This window comes from Zootermopsis nevadensis, unplaced genomic scaffold (genome assembly GCF_977971745.1).
Source record: "Zootermopsis nevadensis isolate Lab colony 2312 unplaced genomic scaffold, Znev_1.0 Znev_ptg000002l, whole genome shotgun sequence".
Lineage (NCBI taxonomy): Eukaryota > Metazoa > Arthropoda > Insecta > Blattodea > Termopsidae > Zootermopsis > Zootermopsis nevadensis.
The window spans coordinates 21212224-21231570 of NW_028259134.1; the positions used below are offsets into that span (position 1 = coordinate 21212224).

The 19347-nt window shown below is 39.9% G+C and overlaps 1 protein-coding gene across 1 annotated transcript; it reads left to right on the forward strand.

Annotated features, from left to right (window-relative positions):
- LOC110836565 (putative ammonium transporter 1) lies at window positions 1-19299 on the forward strand. The gene is made up of 11 exons (XM_022077882.2): window positions 1-158; window positions 4026-4143; window positions 5662-5751; window positions 9618-9845; window positions 11034-11248; window positions 11454-11687; window positions 12313-12424; window positions 15037-15155; window positions 15656-15782; window positions 17321-17452; window positions 17546-19299. The coding sequence occupies exons 2-11, from the start codon at window positions 4059-4061 to the stop codon at window positions 17644-17646; spliced, it is 1443 nt and encodes a 480-aa protein (XP_021933574.2). The 5' UTR covers window positions 1-158; window positions 4026-4058; the 3' UTR covers window positions 17647-19299.
- Window positions 19300-19347: the final 48 nt, after the last annotated feature.

Below are 19347 nucleotides of genomic sequence, written 5' to 3' on the forward strand. Positions count from 1 at the left end.
GGGGGGGAACCACAACCTTGACTTCACTGCCAACCACTGTCGAAACAGAGTTCCTGGAACGCACTGGCGGAAAGCAAGGTAACTGGCAGATCACGAAGGAAGAAGCATTCGTCATTTTAGCAAGAACCGTGCAGTGGACTGGCGGCACAACCACGCAGGTAAGACGCTCGGCACTTGGCTGCCATGTTTATTGCACAAAACGTAAATGTTTAACATTGCGAAAAAAATTAAATAATAAAATAAAATTAGAATCTTGGGTAGCAGTAGTGTCTTACGCCTTCACGACACGGATTTTAAGCGCGGAAAAAAGTTTGCCTCTGCGAGAGAAGTTGTAAATGACTTCTGTCTTAAAATTAATTTTGTTTTGATAATGCAAGTTTATAATCTAACAATAACGAGCAACTCTGTAATGTAGCTTCACGATGTATTACGTTTTTTTTTCTTATAACTTTCACTTTTTCGCCAACAGAATGCGAAACACGCAACGCAGATAACAAGACAACATCATTGTGCCACGAATCACTTCTTTAAATATTTTAGCAAAACACTAGCCTATTATTTTGTTACGTTCTACCCACTATTTTACCTTCAACAAAATTAAATATCTTGTGCACGTAACTATTATTTCAAATGGCTTATGTAGAATCCGAGTTTGAAATGATGATCATTTTTGATCAAAACATATAGTAAAAAATTGCATTCTTTTTAAAATATATTACAGCACCGAATTTAATTAACTTTGTTAAATCACACTAATGTGGCTCCCACTTCACAAGACCGTATATCCGCCATTATTATTAATTAATATTTCCGACTGTATGAAATTAAGAATTATGGGGTTTGAGTGACTTTTAATGTCAAAAAGTTCATACAAAATTTGAGTATACCAACACAACTATGCCAAGTAAACAAATAACGTGGCATTGTTTGATGACGTCATTTCTTGACGACGACGACAAATCACAAATTTTTATAGTAGATATTTAATTATTTTCTACAAAACATTTTGTAAATATTACATCATATTTTGAACTTGTTAAATTTGAGCTAGTGTATTCGTTTGTGGATAGGATTACAGCGTGCGCTTAAAATCCGAAGTCAACAATTAACTGAATAAGCAATCGAGGACATATGACAAGAGGAGGTCCACCAAACTGGTAACTGTGTTCGGAAACATAAACCTCTCACCTCAAGAACTGACATGTCACAAATGTTATACAAGCTCTCGGGCGCGAGGTCTTTTGTGAGTACTGTGATGAACGGTCGGATTTGATAGAAATCGGGTACCTCCTTTACCACCTGAGTTACTGCCAGTTTCTTACGAAGGACTCTGCTTCGTGAAGTTTTTGTTGTTGTTACATTACTTACTTAGTAGCGTACACTGAGTATTGCTGAACTATCTCCATGTTTCACGTGGGTATGACTGTGGCAATGAATCATGAATTTACCAGGTTCCGTCGTCACAAATTGTCAGAAATAAGAGAAACCGGGGAGACCCGAATGTGAATTACACATTGCAGGATATGCGTCTTAGGGCCAGAATTTGGCAACTTCGTATGATTATTCACTGGCATTAAGAAGACAGCATTAGCGGTAAGTCATGCAAGGTTATCTAAAATTCACCGGAAGTCTGGTTTTTTAACGACGTTATATGTGGTTTCCTTCGGTGTTTTTTTTAAATTGATAAATATCGAGTACGAAATACGGACCACTGCTCCGACAAATGCGAACATCTGCATTTATTTAAACAATTTCAACGATTACAATTTCGGGACAGAAAAATTATTTGTTATAGACTAATGAAGGCTTCTCAGATACTAGTCTTCAAGATTTGTAACAGTCGCTTAGAACATTATTCCATGCACACATCAGAGACTTCTACAAACCTCGAGACTCAAAAACTTCAGATCCCAATAAATGTTTTATGAGCCTACAGAACGTGTTTTGCTACTGCATTCCGATATTAAAATCAAGAACACTGTTGTTAAATATTAAGTATCGGCATAAATATTCAAGTCGCAAATCGCTGATTGTGATACATACAGGGTGTGTTTAATTTGGTTCGTTTTGTATCCTACTAAATGCAAAATAACTAATAGCTTCTTCAGAATTCACTGTATACAACCACGCTCATCTAGGCCTATTCAATCAAAGGCACATACGATCTGACCTAATTAGCAAATTCTGGTCAAAACAGACCGGAAAACTCAAGAGTGGACAGGAAGCAATCAGATGACGTAATTACAGATAATGATTACTTATCATTAGCTATGCTTTCACCAGTCTGTTACACTGTACGAAGTTTCCAATGAAAACAGTTCTCAATGTGTCCCTCGTAGTCAGAGGACAGTCACTTGCTGGTAACACCAGGGCGATATCTGTGTCGCAGGCGATACGCTGCGAGCGTGTTTAAAATATGGTAATTAACGCCGAATGGTTCCTTCTACATTCATAAATTTCGTTTGTTTATCTTAATCACTGCCCCGTCGGGCATACGTTTACACAGAGAAACTCCTGAAGGTATAAAGGTTACTGGCGACCTTCATTGGACTACAATATTCTTCCTAAAACAAAGCACAAAGGCATTTATGTAAAAAAACGAGTCCTTCTCTATTAACTGTAACAGTGCGCGTCATAATTCCTTTGTAATTAGCTACTAATTTGACTCGCGTTCCGGGAAATCTTTATAAAGTAACCGATAGAAAATTATATATCCCTTACCGTTTAATTTTAATAACTACGGGGCAGTAGCGTAGCTCAAGACATGAAGAAGTCGCCGGACACTTAACCCCTGCTCCGTGTATAATCTAAGGAATCGACATTCGTCAGCGAAACATCGCAACAGCTGTGACGTTACAAACACGCTGCCAGGTTTCGACGAGCGACAAATTCAATTTCTTTTCCACGACGCCTGGGCAGGCTTTGGGTCCCAAAGTTAAATATTTTAAATTATAGCAGTACATTTTTTTCCCCCGCCTAGTTTATCAATTAGCATCTCTTAATTTTTGTATTTATTTCGTATTACTCTCAGAATAAACAGCGATTATTTCCTTAAACAGCGTTAACCAGCTGATCTTTGTAATGGTGAAGTGTAGTGTTTTCTTCGCGGTACGGACTCAGTTATTTAGCCGAGCTTCGGCTACGCATTGTGTTTTTGTTGACGGCCACAAACCGTAAATTAGTAATGTGGCTGAACATCGTTATCTGCGCATGGCAAATGCTGTTCAGGGACAAACTATGAAAGAATATTTTATTTTCCCTGGCAAGGCAAGAATTTGTAACCTCGTACTTCTTCAAGCATTGAGTAAGTTTTATTAAAACAAAACAAAACATAATATCAAGCCCATGCTAATACAATTCTGAAGTAAGACGCAGGTGTTCAAACTTCTGCGGGTATGAAGATTTATGTCTTCTGGGTTGTAGCGCCGTGTAGTCTGGTAGAAGTTTACCGACGTTTCAGAGGTCCTTGCTGTCACTCATTGCCTCGAAGATGGAGGAAGAAGGTACCTGTGAAACGTTAGTTACTTCTACCAGACTATATGGCGCTGCAACCCAGAAGACAGCCATCTTCGTGTTCAGCGACGGAAGAACTTCAGATTCTACTAAGATAAAAATACAGATTGAGAAGCTTCATAATTATTATGATGATCGAATTAGGGACGACGAGATTCGAGGACAATGTAGCACGCATTTGGAGATGTTAAATGTGTACAAAACTTTCGTCGAAAGACCTGAAAGAAAGAGACCACCCGAAAGACTTAGACATAGATGGGGGGAAAATTAAAAGAACAAATTCTAAATAAATTCGATGGAATGTTGACTGGATTAATTTGGGCTCGCAATGGGGATTCGTGAATGGATATTTTAAGATTCTATAAAAGGAGGAGAATATTTGGACTACATGAGCGACTATCAGTTTCTCAAAGGCTCTGTCCCATGTGCCCAGCATAAAATACGTCAGTACATAATGATTCTAAGGAGATCTCCCGTTTTTCAGCGCTCGATGACTTGTCTCTTTGTTTCAGAAAGGAACTAAGAAGGAAACACCGTTTGCAGGAATGGCGACCAATTCTACTGACCTGATCGAACTAAAGAAAAATGTGGACAATGTGTTTATAATGACGAATGCCATTATCGTGTGCTGTAAGTTTCGTTAATGCATTACAGTATTTAACATATTTTATCAGTGAATTTATACCTGAATATGGCGGCAGTATTTAAGTCCGAAACGTCGGTATCTGCTCACATCGTCAATTACTCTGCCGTGAGAATGTCAACTGCCACATTTTTATTTATTCTTGGGGGAAAAAAATAAGGTTTGTATATTTATTTAAATTGCCTCCTTTGATCATGAGCTGAGGAATCGAACAAGCTCATTTGCGTGTAGACAACACCCCCCCCCCCCAAAAAAAAGGTCAAAAATGAAAAAGGATTTCCGTCACAGATAATACGAATCTAATAAATCCACGTTGTCTGTCACGTCACCCCCCCCTCCCCCCCCAAACACACATAATTTTCTTGTTTTTATAGAAATGTAATCAGGATTACTGTACAAATGACCAATTATGACGGTGCAAGGCGGAGCTTGGTCGTTTTTCTTCGGGAATTCCCGGCTCTTTACGTGACATTTTCATGTTTTTTGCTCGGAGCTATCCTGTGACAGCCACGTGAGTTCACTTGACGTTAGGAAATCCCCATTCATTTTCATCGGAAAATTATGACATGACATAGTAACGAGGTCATCGTACCATCAGCTCAGCACGAATGACACAGGACTCACTTCTTTAGCATAAAATTAACCAGTTCTTACATCAGAAAGCAACTTAAATTGGCAATGACCCAAAACTCTTCTGACAAAAGAGAAAAGTATAAATCTCGCAATGCATTTGTTCTGCAGGCATCAAAAACGAACTGACTCACGTCATGGAAAGCAGCAGTCCCAATCAAAAAACTTCGTTTGCGTCGAATTAAACTCATTATTTTTGATTTGCAGATAAGTGACGTGTCGTTCAATGCCTTCATAAAGCGTTTCCGGAGAATACCTCAAGCGATGTCTGTTCTGTTCCCACATCAACTTGGCACTCTCTGTTACATAACAGATTTTGTACCATTTGAAAACTTTCCAGTGTTATCGTATATAAATAGAATTACAAACAAGTCCACCTCCTTGTAACAGATTCGATTTAAGGTCACGTGTAAATCGTTTTCCGTGTTTGGTGAAGCAATTTATCAATGCGTGTCCTGATAAGACAATCCTCCGACTCGTAACACAATTTCTGGACACAAGAGGTGTTTGCCTGTTAACAAGCGCTCACGGAGCGACGAGACGGCTGCAAGAATTCAATATTGCCATTGTTTTAGTCTTTCGGTGCCGAAAGGTTTCACGAGTGACACCCTGTATGCAGTTTCAATTTTGTTTCCTTCTTACATATTTTTGTTTTCGGATGTTCAATTGCGAATAAATTTCTGTTATGGAGATTTGAGGTTCCCGTGGTCTTGAATGTGTTGGTCTTCTGAATTGTAACGTTAGTCGTCTTAGCTATTGGTCAAGACGCCGTTACCACCCAGAAGATTAATATCGGCAACTTCCTCCCTTAATTTTTAGTTGCTTCAAATTTGTAAAGGATAATATCTATAGTCTTTTGTGTTCATATTTCACAGTGATGCAGAGCGGGTTTGCATGTCTGGAGGCAGGGGCAGTGCGGTCAAAGAACACGACGAACATCATCATGAAGAATATCATGGACATATGTGAGTACCCAAGACACAATGTACAGAATTAATTCCTCCATCATCAGGGCGATGTAGTCAGAAGCATCTCTGAAACGTCGGTCAGTGTCTACCAGACTACACGCCTCAACCTGTCAAAAGACAGGGATCTTCGAGAAATCTCTGGCTCGTGACTTCTAAATGTCTTTGAGCACAGACTCCAAGAGGTTTCGACCTACAGTGCATGGTCGGGAGCGTTTCCCGACTGATCCTTCGTAAAAACTGTTATGACGTCAGCATCCGGGGGAGGGGGGGGGTTACACAGATTACGTGACGACTGCGACTCAGAAAACACAATGGGCAGCGCATACTAGCGGCGAATGTTAAAATAAATTACTCTCCATTTTCGACTTCAGCGTCAGTCACAGTCCTGGCAGAAAATTGTAATGAATTTTGTCAGTTCGTTGTTCGTGTCTCAAAGGAATGGTTTCCAAAATTTTTGTCATTCGTGGTCCCCGACAAATTTCAGTTCACTTCATTACATTCTTTCTTCTCAAAAATACAAGTTTTTCTCTTTTTTTTTTTTACAACTATAAGAATTGACGTTTCAGAGGTACATTCTGTCTCCATCATCAGGGCCCTTCTACCAGACTACACGGCGCAACAAACCAGAAGACAGCCATCTTCTAGTTACAAACTGCGGTTTAAATTAAATGCTACAAACATTGGCATTTAATCCTCGTTATTCGCTGGGTTCAATTAAAGAGTGAAGTAAACATCTCATTTATATCTTCTACCTGGAACTTCAGAGCATAAAACTGGTCTTACGACACGCGAAAAAATACTCTCCACGTGTTCACCCACCTAGTCAAGTCTGCTTCATGCTACTAACGACTGAATTTCCCTTATGAACCTGACAAAACACAGAAGCTGACATAAAAGGGCGCCTTTCTTTACACCCTTAATCAAGCAGCCTAAATATTATGGTCACTGACACATCAAATTACATCACACATCACGCGTATAAATATTCCAATCTCAAATTCGACAGAGGAACCAAACGTATTGAAGTCTTTTCTTGTCGAACTCCTCAGATCCTCCCGATCTAACAACTCGTTATGAGGGCTCCCGCGTAAACCTTCCCTATTCCAGCTACAAAACCTCTGAAGCTGAAATAAGGTCGCTAAATGACCCAAGAACTAATGTTTTGCAGCCGAAGGCCCGGGATCAAGGCCGGATGAATTCAAGTGAAATGTGGAGTAGGCAAAGTGGCAATGGACCAGTTTCTTTTTATTTTTTGTGTCCCAGTTTTCGCTCCTCCAGCTAATCGCCGTTCCATCAATCTCTTCGTAGTCACCAATCACCGCCTCTCAAATGTGCGTCAACCCTGACACCCTTGGTCCCAAGTGACGGGATTCATGTCTGTGAACCAGCACTTGGCTGATCTCCCAGTAAAGGTAGCTTAACAATTTTATTTATTTCTGACAAAAAGTGTGGTTTGTGAACATGATTTCGTCTTTCTTTAACCTAAGAAGAAAACCTGAATCATGCATTTCAGGAACACGAGACACCCCCCCCCCCCCCCCCACAAATTATAACCCACCAATGAATACGTGAAGTATAATACGTAAAGTTCCATTTAAAACGCAATCATAAATAACATAAATATACGTGTATGTAACCTTCAGTAACATCGTATGTTACGAAGAACTAACAGAGCGGCTTCGCATTTGTCAACATTGTCCGACGCCGTAAACTTCCTGTTGTCCTACTCGGCATTTCCTTTTCGAGATAAGAGCTGTTAAAGTGCATCTCGAGCAACAGAAAACCATTTCGAAGCGAAGTAATGTTCGAGAATGAACACACGTTTTGGTCGTAAACGCCTCGTTCGCATCTAAGCAGCTTTTGCGCAACTGGCCTGAGTAGCGGCCTAGTAACCAGGGTGACCTTGAATCGAATGTCACGGGAGCGGACCTACATCTGATTTAATTTAATTTTTTTCCCCCACGTAGTACGTGATTGGAATTTGGTTGCGTTTTAAATGGTACAAGATTTGCAATAAGTTATTTATGATTGTTTATGACTCTTGTTCTCATTACCCTTACTGAAAATGGAAAATTACACTACGCTGCGTAAGACAGATAAACGTATTTGATTTCGTATTTCATGAACAAAAAATCTCGAAGTACTGCATTTTTGCACTGTTAATGTAAAAGTCTCTCAAGTTTCACACGGACGTATTTCTCGTGTCTGCAAGTACAAACATGACGACGGACCTCATATTAGCGAACGTGTGCTGTCCGACCTCCTCCTATTGGCTACCCTGCTCTCACCCGATCCTCACCCTTTGGTTCGACCAAGGTTCCGATCTTGAACCACTGCGTACATTGTCATGTCTCCCGCTTGATCACGTCAACACAACAAAATTTATTACGCAACTCTTATTTCCGTGTGCTCCATACCCCGCGGAACACACATTTCTTGATAAAAATCCCTTCGTAGGTAAATTTAAATGATTTTTAAAATATAGACTGATCTGTATTCAGATAAGATAACAATAATGGCGAAGTAATATTGCTTTTATATGTTTTTCATATCACGAAACTCTTCTGTTCTGCGTCTCTTTCATGAATTCTCAACAATAAATGATGGTGACGTCACAAAACACCAACAGTAAACCTCAACCTATGCGCGGAATCGTGTGCCAAACTTGAATGCATTCATGAAGCAAATTACTTCGTGCTCATAATAAAAATTATCGTAACTACTTTGCATGTATCGTAACAAGATTGAAAGGATTGTTGTGTTTATATACACGTATCCTCGAACTTACAAGCCGTCTAGCAACTGTCGGCGTTACGTAACTGGAACCACTAAGGAGACGAGAAGAATACTTTTGTTATATGGTAATGGAAGTGAGAAGTTGGCAACACTGAGCAACACTTTGTAGAGACCTCTTACGTAATGACATAATGGCGATTTCTTCAGACACGTGTATGAAAATGAACAAGGAAAAGCACCTTTCTGGGAAAAGTTGTCAGTGGAACCACGGTTCCAGAGAATTAGACGTAAATACGTCTATACGGAAAGGAAGTTTATATATTGGCTTTATTCTAAATATTTCCTTTATACATGCTTTACAATTGAGTAAAGTTTGATTAAGACATTGCTTATTTAACTTGAATTAGTTACGCTTAAGATGGGTCTGTGGTAGCTGAATGTAATGTAAAGTAATGTAATGTAATGTAAGGTAAGGTAAGGTAATGTAAGGTAAAGTAATGTAATGTAACTATGTAGGTAACCATTGTTGTTTAATTGTTGATAAACAGATGACGTTTCCCAGGTAACATAACAATGAAGTTTGACGTTTCCTAGGTAACATAACAATGAAGTTACACTTTTTCGTTTCCCTTTTTCGTAACACTATTTCGTAACACTATTTCGTAACACTTTTTCGTAACACTTTTTGCCGAATGACACTGACCCTAAAATATAGAAGTATTTACGTCAAAAAAAATCATAACTTCTTTCTTGGGTAGAACTATTTGACACTCTAAGTTGCTTTAGAAATGCTTCTAGATTTGTTAAAATTCGACATTTTATGGGACCGCAAATGCAATCCATTGCAGGACTTAACATGACCAACTGAGCGTGATACGTGATCCCCTGCCTTTGAACATTCGCGGGACCTGACATATATTATGCAGCTACAGATAACAGCTTCATTCGGAATTTTAACTGTACCAGACTTATCAGAACGAACAGCGATCATTTTATTAAACAATATCAACCAACTGATCGTTGATACGGAAATGCGTTGTGTTTCCTTTGAGGTAAGAACTGAATTTTTAAAAGAGATGCAAAGTTCTGACTGACGATCAAGTATAATTTCTAACACTGCGTTTCAGTTATCAGTTGCATCAGCTACTGGCTGGTGGGGTACGCGCTGGCGTACGGGGAGGGTAACTCCATCCTGGGGTACACGTACTGGGCAGGGATCGGACTGCCAGCAAACAAGATGTCCCACTGGTTCTTCCAGTTCATTTTCGCAGCTACGGCTGCCACCATAGTGTCTGGAGCCGTAGCAGAGAGGTGCAATTTCATCGCTTACATCGTCTACAGCATTGGAATATCAGGTGAGTGACAGACAGACAGACAAACTACTACAAAACCCTAAGGAAAATAAGTCTTGTCGCCTTCACAAAACAGAAATCAAGATCAGATGGTCACGAAATCTTCCCACCCCATTGCTTGCAACACAAATGTTCATTGCCGTACAAGAAAAATCTCCCCAATTAACAGTATCCTGAGACGGCCAAATGTTCAGCAACTTATTCTTTTGTTTAATGACACTTTCAGTAGTTCAGGCTACTGAATATACCGTCGAATTACACTATGACTAAGGATTGGAAAGGATACGATGTGAAGTGGTCGTGGCCTGATTTATATCCCCGCGAGCCGCCACGGTGATCTAGCGGTCAGAACGCTAGCCTTGTAATCCTGGGGTTCCGGGTTCAATTCCCGGTTATGCTCAGATTTATAACTTGTATTGGGCAAGGCCGTGGTCTAGGTAACACGGAGTTTTCCTCCGTGGCATCCCAACAATTACTCCATTCACACACAGAAGAAGGCAATGGCAAACCACTTCTGGATCATCTGCCAAGAACGTATATGAACAGGTCCCAGTCCGAGAAAAGGATGGAAGGATCCTGTTCATACGGACCTGTCGTCAGACAGAACACAAAATAATAATAAGATGAGGTGGTTTAGCGGTTAGAACGCTGACCTTGTAATCCTGTGGTCTCGGGTTCGATTCCCGGCGGTGCCCGAATTTATAACTTGTGTTGGGCAAGGCCGTGGTCTAGGCAACACGGAGTTTTCCTCCGTGGCATCCCAACAATTACTCCATTCACACACAGAAGAAGGCAATGGCAAACCACTTCTGGATCATCTGCCAAGAACGTATATGAACAGGTCCCAGTCCGAGAAAAGGATGGAAGGATCCTGTTCATATGGACCTGTCGTCTGACAGAACACTAATAATAATAATAATAATTATCCCCGCATTTCCCTTAAGGCGTTGATGAAACCCACGGAAAGATCTCAGTTACGATAACCGACCTCCTGAATACGAAGCAGGAGTGCCAACCTAGTCTTTTATTGTTTACAACTGAAGCCAAAATGCGATGTTCGCTTGTTTATGAAGTATTTACAAACTGCTAATGGCCAATTCGAGCTCTAAACCTGACAAGGGACGTCATCGTAATGCAATTTAGACAGAGCGGAATAGTTTGTGACGCAGAAACATTCTGCATCTGTTTCAGGAATCGTGTATCCTCCTATATCCCGCTGGGTGTGGACTGAAGTCGGTTGGCTCAACAGGTTAGGGTACGTGGATTTCTCCGGTTGCGGACCCGTGCACTTGCTTGGTGGAGTCTGCTCGTTCTTCGGCGCACTGTTCCTTGGACCGCGACTCGGAAGATTTGAGTCCCAGGACGGAAATTCAGAGAAAGAGGAAATTGTCGGCCACTCCGTTCCAGTAAGTACACGACACTCAACCGAATGGAATATTCACGTAATTCAATAATTTTATGTGGATCGGCGGAAATTAATTCTGTGAAAACCTTGGCAGAACAGTTTTTTTCATCGAAAACCACAGGAAAATAACGGATTGCAACCTGCACAAATCAAAATGTACCTCGCAACTTCAAACCTCCCTCAAAACACTTTTGTCTACCCTTCAGCTGGTGGGACTCGGAACGATGATCCTCATAACTGGGTTCCTGTCCTTCAACGGCGGCTCACTCGGTTCCATGACGAACCCAGGAGATGGCGACATCATCGCGCGGGTGATCACCAACACCGTGCTGGGTGGAACCGGGGGCGCAATCACCATTCTTATCGCCAGCAAGATGGGGTTCTGCGGGCCGCCAGTGTGGAACTTCAGCCTCACAGTCAACGCAGCGCTCATCGGCATGGTAACTAGAACTTGGTGCAGACACTCTTCATAGACCGGATCAGTAGCATAGTAAATCGGACACAACTAGGTCCAGATTCGTTATCAAACTAAGCTGATTTCTTCTCGTCATTTTATGGATTAGGTCACATGATCGGTTCAAAAACAAAGCTAATTTACAAATTAAAATTTTATTTTGCTCTAAAATATTAGCAGGATATCTACTGCATATCAGATTTCATTTTCTCACGGCGATAGGTATGAATATGGTTGTCTTCCAATCGCCTTGATAATGGAGGCAGAAATCACCTCTGAAACGTCGTTAAACTTCAGCCTGACAACACGGCGCTACAACCCAGAAGACAGCCCTCTTCATACTCATCGCCGTGACGAAATCAGATCCGAATCGAACCTTTGCCGGATGTAAATTGGTTACTGAAGAAGGTTTCTCTATTTTATTACGAAACAAGAAATAACAGGGACTTTGTTTTGGGTAGCGTATGTTGTAGAACTTCTTAGAGGATTGTACGCTACCTAGAAGTGAGTGAGTGACAAGTATTTCGCCTGGTACTTTCATGCAAAGTCTTCTAGTCGCCTGCATTACGTTAAGAAATGTCTGACTCGCCAAACTTCGCGTGGTGTTACAGGTTTCAGTGTGTGCTGGAGTCAACAACATGGCCATGTGGGCAAGTTTCGTGTGTGGGGTTACAGCTGGGCCCATCTATGTTCTTATTCGTTCCATCATGATTCGCTGCAGAGGTAAGCAAGAAGTACGAGAGGAACTACGTCCTGTCACGAAATATCTTTGTTCGTATGCACAAGGTCCAGAGATAAATGTCTTCTGGGATTCTGCGACGTTTTTGAGATGTTGAAGATCTGACCTGATAATGGTGGCGGTAACCACATCTGAAATGTCGGCAAAATTATTTCCAAATTACACGGGCAACATTCCAGATGACAATCATCATCTTAGTCGTTGTCGTGAGAACCTGAAATCTCGCCTCGTACGAAGTCTCATGGTAGATCTCGTTGAATGAGATTTATCTTCCTTCACAGCGCGATTTCGCTATGAACTTATCAATTAACGCCATGAACAAGAACTCTCTTTTGATAATCTGACCGAGGTCAATAAATTCCCTTACCAAAGTGTCATCACTATGCTCAGAGGAGCGAGCCCCTGTACTCTATCCTGAGCCAGATTAATCCAATTCACTTTTTCACAGCCTGCTTTATAAAGATCAGATAAATTACTGTTCAGAGATATTTTTATTTACATTTTAAGTTTGGTCATAATAATTATGGTGCTGGTAACAAACCCGGTTGAACCAGAGGATAAATCTTATAGCGGTTTATAATTTTCATCTGGAATTTACGATCTCTGTTGGACAGTCCATTTTATTTCGTGTTTTAGGTTTCTTCTGGGAGCTTTGTAGACACTTTTACTAAATTTAATTTTCTATAATCGATATTTCAATTCGGTGCCAAATTTTCAGCTCTCTGTTCAAATGTAGCGAGAATGTAAAAAAATACAATAGCTCTGACATAATTGTTTTGTTGTTTACTGGGTTTGAGGACATCGAACAACCACGTGTTAGTACGTTTCCTCTGTACGTGACACAACAAAGCCTTGAAAACCATATCACTAGAGCGTGAACATCTTTCATTTCAAACAAGTTCCTGTTTAACACATACAATTTCCTCTAGATAAAGAAATCATTTACGTTTATTACTCTACCTACAAGTCACAAAATAATGCTGTACATCTTGAATACGCTGCTGGTTGCCACGTTCACATTATACCCCGACATTACTTAATAGACTTTTGTCCTTTGTGAATTAGTCCTCTAATATTTTAACACCTGGTAGGTAAGAGTCCAATACACTTGTCTTATATAATAAATAGGTCATTTCTACTCCATGCATTTGGCATTATTAACACTGAATGAATTATAGCTTCGAACTTATTGGAGTTACAACGTTAATTGATATTAAGTAATAAATCCACAAGAATAAAGAGGGCTTGAAATGGTAAGAACAAAGAAATTTCCATCTGACAACTGTGCAGAGCTTTGTCATCAAACGGCCTAAGGTCGAGACAAGGCCGGTCCGTGTCATTACCCGTGCGTATCCTCGACTGTGACACCGATGACAATTAATCTCAGCAGGAACCCACTCACTTATCGATGGACGCGTAAATCGATTCCAGAAAAAAGTCATGAGATTCAAAATATTTCTGTTCACCGCTTTCATTTTGGAGCACGAGAAATTTATTATAGCGTCAGTCGATTAAGAAAGTAATTTATGAAACAAAGGTGGTAAAACACATCATCTTTAAATTATTCCATCGGAAATTACAAACTAATATCTGAGATGATGCGTCATATTGTGATAAATATATATTTGTTTAAATCTTGTCAGTCTAATCACGGGTTACAAATATGGCGACTGTGCGTGTGTTTGTAGTCTAATAGATATTAGTTTGTTTAAATCTTGTCAGTCTAATCACAATAAAATTCCTTTTAAATATTAAAATATTGCTATAATTAACATTTAAATATTTAAAATATATTAAATGATGTTCTCTATCGAAATGTTCGATTTACATTAGATCATCACTTTTTTACACGACATGTTTCAGTTCTAAAAGAACCATCTTCAGGTGTATAAAAAATTATATAAACTTAAATATAATTTCTTAAATGCAACTTTTAGTCAGATGTTTATCAGATTTCAAATGATGTTTTTCTTCCAGATTTTATTGTATTTTTAATATCGTATTCGAAGTTGTTCTGTATGTACGTCGTGCTTAACATGATTTTGTGTGGGTGAACGTTTTGTTGTTGTTTTTGTATCATCCAGAACTGAAGTTGTGGAGGAGTTACGTCCGTCTGGAAGTATTGCCGTGTAAAAAAATGATGATCTAATGTAAATCGAACATTTCGATAGAGAACATTATTTAATATATTTTAAATATTTAAATGTTAATTATAGCAATATTTTAATATTTAATAGGAATTTTATTGTGATTAGACTGACAAGATTTAAACAAACTAATATCTATTAGACTACAAACACACGCACAGTCGCCATATTTGTAACCCGTAAACGAAACAAAAAGCTCGTATAAAAATTTGTTGGTAAGAGCACGCTCTTTTAAATTTTACATTATTCATATATTTAAACTCAGTATAAACGTAGAGTATACGCTCACCTGAATTTAAAGATTTATAAATACTTCTTTTTTTTAATTAATTTGAAGCGATTTCAAATTAGGTTCTTTAACTTTGACAATTTAAGACTTTAAAACAAACGTACAAATTTCGATATTTTTAACATTTTCTGATGACATGCCTAATTATCGATGATTTCAGTTGATGATCCACTGGATGCTGTGGCTGTCCATTTCGGTGGCGGTCTCTGGGGACTCATCGCAGCATCACTGTTTGATAACAACGGACTGGTGTTTGGCGCCGTCAGTGAATCTTCACTGGTACGTTATCTGAGAAAGTCTGTCAATTGAAACAGGGGTTTTCGAAGGAAGAATCATTTTTCCCGTATTTATTAATTACGAAATTAAATAAGCTACAGGACCTGATCTGAAACATCAATAAGCAAACGTCACAACAAAACTGTCAGCATTTCGTATTTATGTTCTTTCGGAATCGCTTGCAATTCGTTTTCGAATTATTTATTTTAAAATAACTCGTGGGTCTTACGTCAGACATAAAAGCCATTGGAATTTAAGTGGATGTATAATAAAATCAGAGAGAGTTATCACAGAAATTTAACTGCCAAATTTGGCAAATGTTCACCAACGTTGCCTAAACAAATTTTTGCATAGCTTTAATACTTTAGAATGTGCAGAAAAGCAGTTCGCTCTGAAGTCTCTAAGACTAGCAAAACTTTGTCGTACTTTTCGTAACTCGTGATTTTTTTGTTTTGCAATTTTTATCCGGGACACGGTTCTTACTGCAGTCGACGATGTTTCAGATTCTTTGGCACAGAATTATCGGAGCAGCGGCCATTATCGTCTGGGGAGGATTCGCGTCCTGCGTGATGTTCGGAACGCTCAAATACCTCGGCAAATTGCGAGTAAGTGAAGAGGACGAACGGAGAGGTAAGGACATTTATAAAATTCTACAACGCGTTTATTTACACACTGACAATACTGCTGCATCGTAGTTCATTCCATATCAAACATAAATAATTATGAAGACTGTCTTCTGAGTTCTTACGCCGTATAAATTTACCGACGTTTCGGACGTGCTTACTGTCACCGTGAGAATCTAAAATCTCTTCTTCAGTATGTTGTTTTGTAAATTTTACGAAATGAACCGGTTTTTAGAAGTTCTTTACGTTTTAAGGTAAGCGACTGACATCTTATAGGCAGGTCCATGTCTGTCCGTCTGTCCGTCGCGTCTATAATCACATTTTTCAACAGTGACCCTGAATATAATTGTTTCCTTTGATGTCGTTGTTTAATTGGCTTCCCTGCTGCCTTCATCGCCCACGCAGTGTCGTAAAGAACACGCGTGCAATGTTAGTGTTCTCCAAAAAGGACGCCTTGTTAGTCGGATTTGTTCCCGTGTTTGTTAGTTATCTTCGTTGAGGGTCTCTGCGAGTGGGCGTCGATGGACACGGCAGTCGCAGAGCCGCGGTGCTGATTTCCACACAAGCTGCGTATAAATAAATAAATATGGCCGTGGAGCGAACGAACTTGCTAATGTGTCCTAATTAACAAAGACTGTGGCAGTCCAGCCCGAATGTGCAGGACTGCTGGTCCAAGAATCAGTCACTGGACACGACTCCTCAATCTTTTCTTTCGTACTGCCTGAGATACATCTCCTTCCATCTCCTTCTTCGTCTAACTACTGATCGCTTTCCAACGAGCTTCCCCATCAAAACTCTGCGTGCATCTATTTTTCCCGATTCTACAAATATCGTAGCCACCTATATTTCACTGCCACGCATTTATTTATCGACAGATGGGCCGTACATGTAGCGCGCACAGACATAAGAAATGTGTACAGAATTTTGGTTTTAAAACCTGAAGGGAAGAGATCGCTGCTAAGATTAGGAGCAGATTATTATTATTATTTAGTGTTCTGTCTGACGACAGGTCCATATGAACAGGATCCTTCCATCCTTTTCTCGGACTGGGACCTGTTCATATACGTTCTTGGCAGATGATCCAGAAGTGGTTTGCCATTGCCTTCTTCTGTGTGTGAATGGAGTAATTGTTGGGATGCCACGGAGAAACCGGGGAAGCCCCAGGAGGAAAACTCCGTGTTGCCTAGACCACGGCCTTGCCCAGATACGGGATAATATTAAGATGAATCTTAAGAAAATTGGGTGCGAGGTAGTGGATTGGATTCATCTGGCTCAGGACATGGACTGCTAGCGGGGAGATTTTTTGAGTAGCTGATAAACCATCACTTTCTTAAGAGAGGCTTCTGTACCACGGATTTAGTTACATAACAACTCTTTCAGTTGGTCTCTTGATACGATGATTGATCAACAAACGGTTTAGACGGAGGCATTTGTGGGACAACGTAAGGTCTCGAAATATATTTCTAGGTATACAGAATGTTCTGAGCACAAGACACGCGCCTCACAACATTTATTATTAGTGACGACGAGTGTGCTCCGTTCCAGGTCTGGACCTCGCGATGCACAATGAACCCGGCTACCATCCTTCGGGCTGGAAGACATTTCCTCCAGTAGCTCCGTGGCAGACCTCGCTGTTGTCAACAACTGACGTCACTCACCGCGGCAGAAAACACCAAAGTATGTTTAAATCTATGCAATTTGACTTAACAGAGCGTTTCACAGAACTTTAACAAAGAAATTTAATCACACTTTTTACTACCATGTTCACAGAAAACAACGCTCACAATCTACGCTCAACTAATTTCGTAAACGAGGCTTTTGTCGACACGGAAAACGGAGATCGCGCAGTGGAAGAAACGAGCAAGATGTAACTGTCCATCGAGCGAGCATTCCCATGAAATATTACCAGGACCTCCGCGGCCCTAAGTCTCGCAGTCAGAGGCGAAGTGAAATTCAACGCCCGAGAACACCTTCAAGCCGTACTACGATCTATCTGGAATTGCCACCACAGATCGTTCGCATAACCCGCTCCTTACCCCATCCATTGTCACTTCTTTACGATATTTTAGGTTATCACGTCGGTAAAAATGTCGATGTTGGTCTTCTTGAGTTGTGAGGGCTCGTAGGAAGATGCCACCGTTTCGGAAGAACATACTACCTCCATCTTCAGGGCTGATAACATTTCAGACGAACCAACATCGACACGTTTATTCTGTTACCATTTAATCGGTGCTGACAGATTCGGCGGTTGTAGAACAAAGATAACCACTCAATTCCACCCATGCCAAAGTTTTCCCTCCACTTTTAAACACGCTTTCATAGCGTGGTGCTTAGACACAGGGGCCACATCGCCTCCACGTCCCTTAATACCTTGCAACACATGACCACAATGTGTGTGTGTTATGGTACACACGTCATGATGTGTATGGATTTTGAGAATTGGCATAAAGGATTGCCATGAACCATGGTAACCATTGGAAATATAGAACGCAACAGTGTTATCCAATGTCCTTGTTGTAATAATGCGATTACAGGTTATTGTTGCAACAGTGAAAAATCCAACACCAGTGGCCTCATTGCTGCAAAAATGTGCCCCAAGCAATGACCTGGATTCGCACTGTAGTCAAGAACGCGACAGACAGACAAGGACGAATCCATAAGGCGTTTCCCGCTCACTCCAGAGCTTTCAGAAATGGACTTTAATATTTTTAAGTACGGTTCTTACCGTTCGTTTCCGTGCGTTGTAAGATTCACGTATTTTCGCGTCGAAGGTATTCATTGTGGTCTTGTACCCTGACGATGGAGACGATACGTTCCTCAACGTGTTGATAGCAGTCTACAAAACTACGCGGTGTTACAGACCAGAAGATAACGGATGTAAGCGGATATTTGTATGCCATTTTAAAAACTAAACTTTATTTACGTGTAGAGGCATTTTATCTTGGAGCACCGTAAATTTCAATTTTCATGTTAGTATGAGCGTATCCAGAACAAGTACTCAGCGTCCATAAGTGTCAACCAAATTAGACGTCAAATACGAATAAAGGCATGTACGTAAGTGACTTTCCAAAATTTTACAAATAGTTAATTTGCATATCATCCAACATGGTTTGTCCTTTCCTTTAGACATCGTCACGGGATTGCAGTTTTGAAACCTTATATTAATAATTTTTTGATTGAAAACTATTTGTAAACCCCCGATGATGTCTGAATAGCATAAAACATTTATGGTAAGAATCAAATAATATTTTATAACATCGCGTAAGTAGAAATGTTCTTGAGATTTTAATATTTCAGCAATAATAATTATTTATAATTGACGGTAAATATACATACCACTTAGCAGTAATACAACAGTATGGAGAATGTAAATTGGAGCTCCACAAATTTATCTAGAATCACACTACGAGGTTTCAGTATTATTGGCCTAATGGATGCCTTTAATGACAACACACAAATCCATTTATTATAAAGATGTACACTAATATGCCTGCGCTTTGTATAAATACGCATTATTTATTTCAGTGCTGTTTTATTCAATGTTTATTACAAACTACTTTCTCTTTAAACTT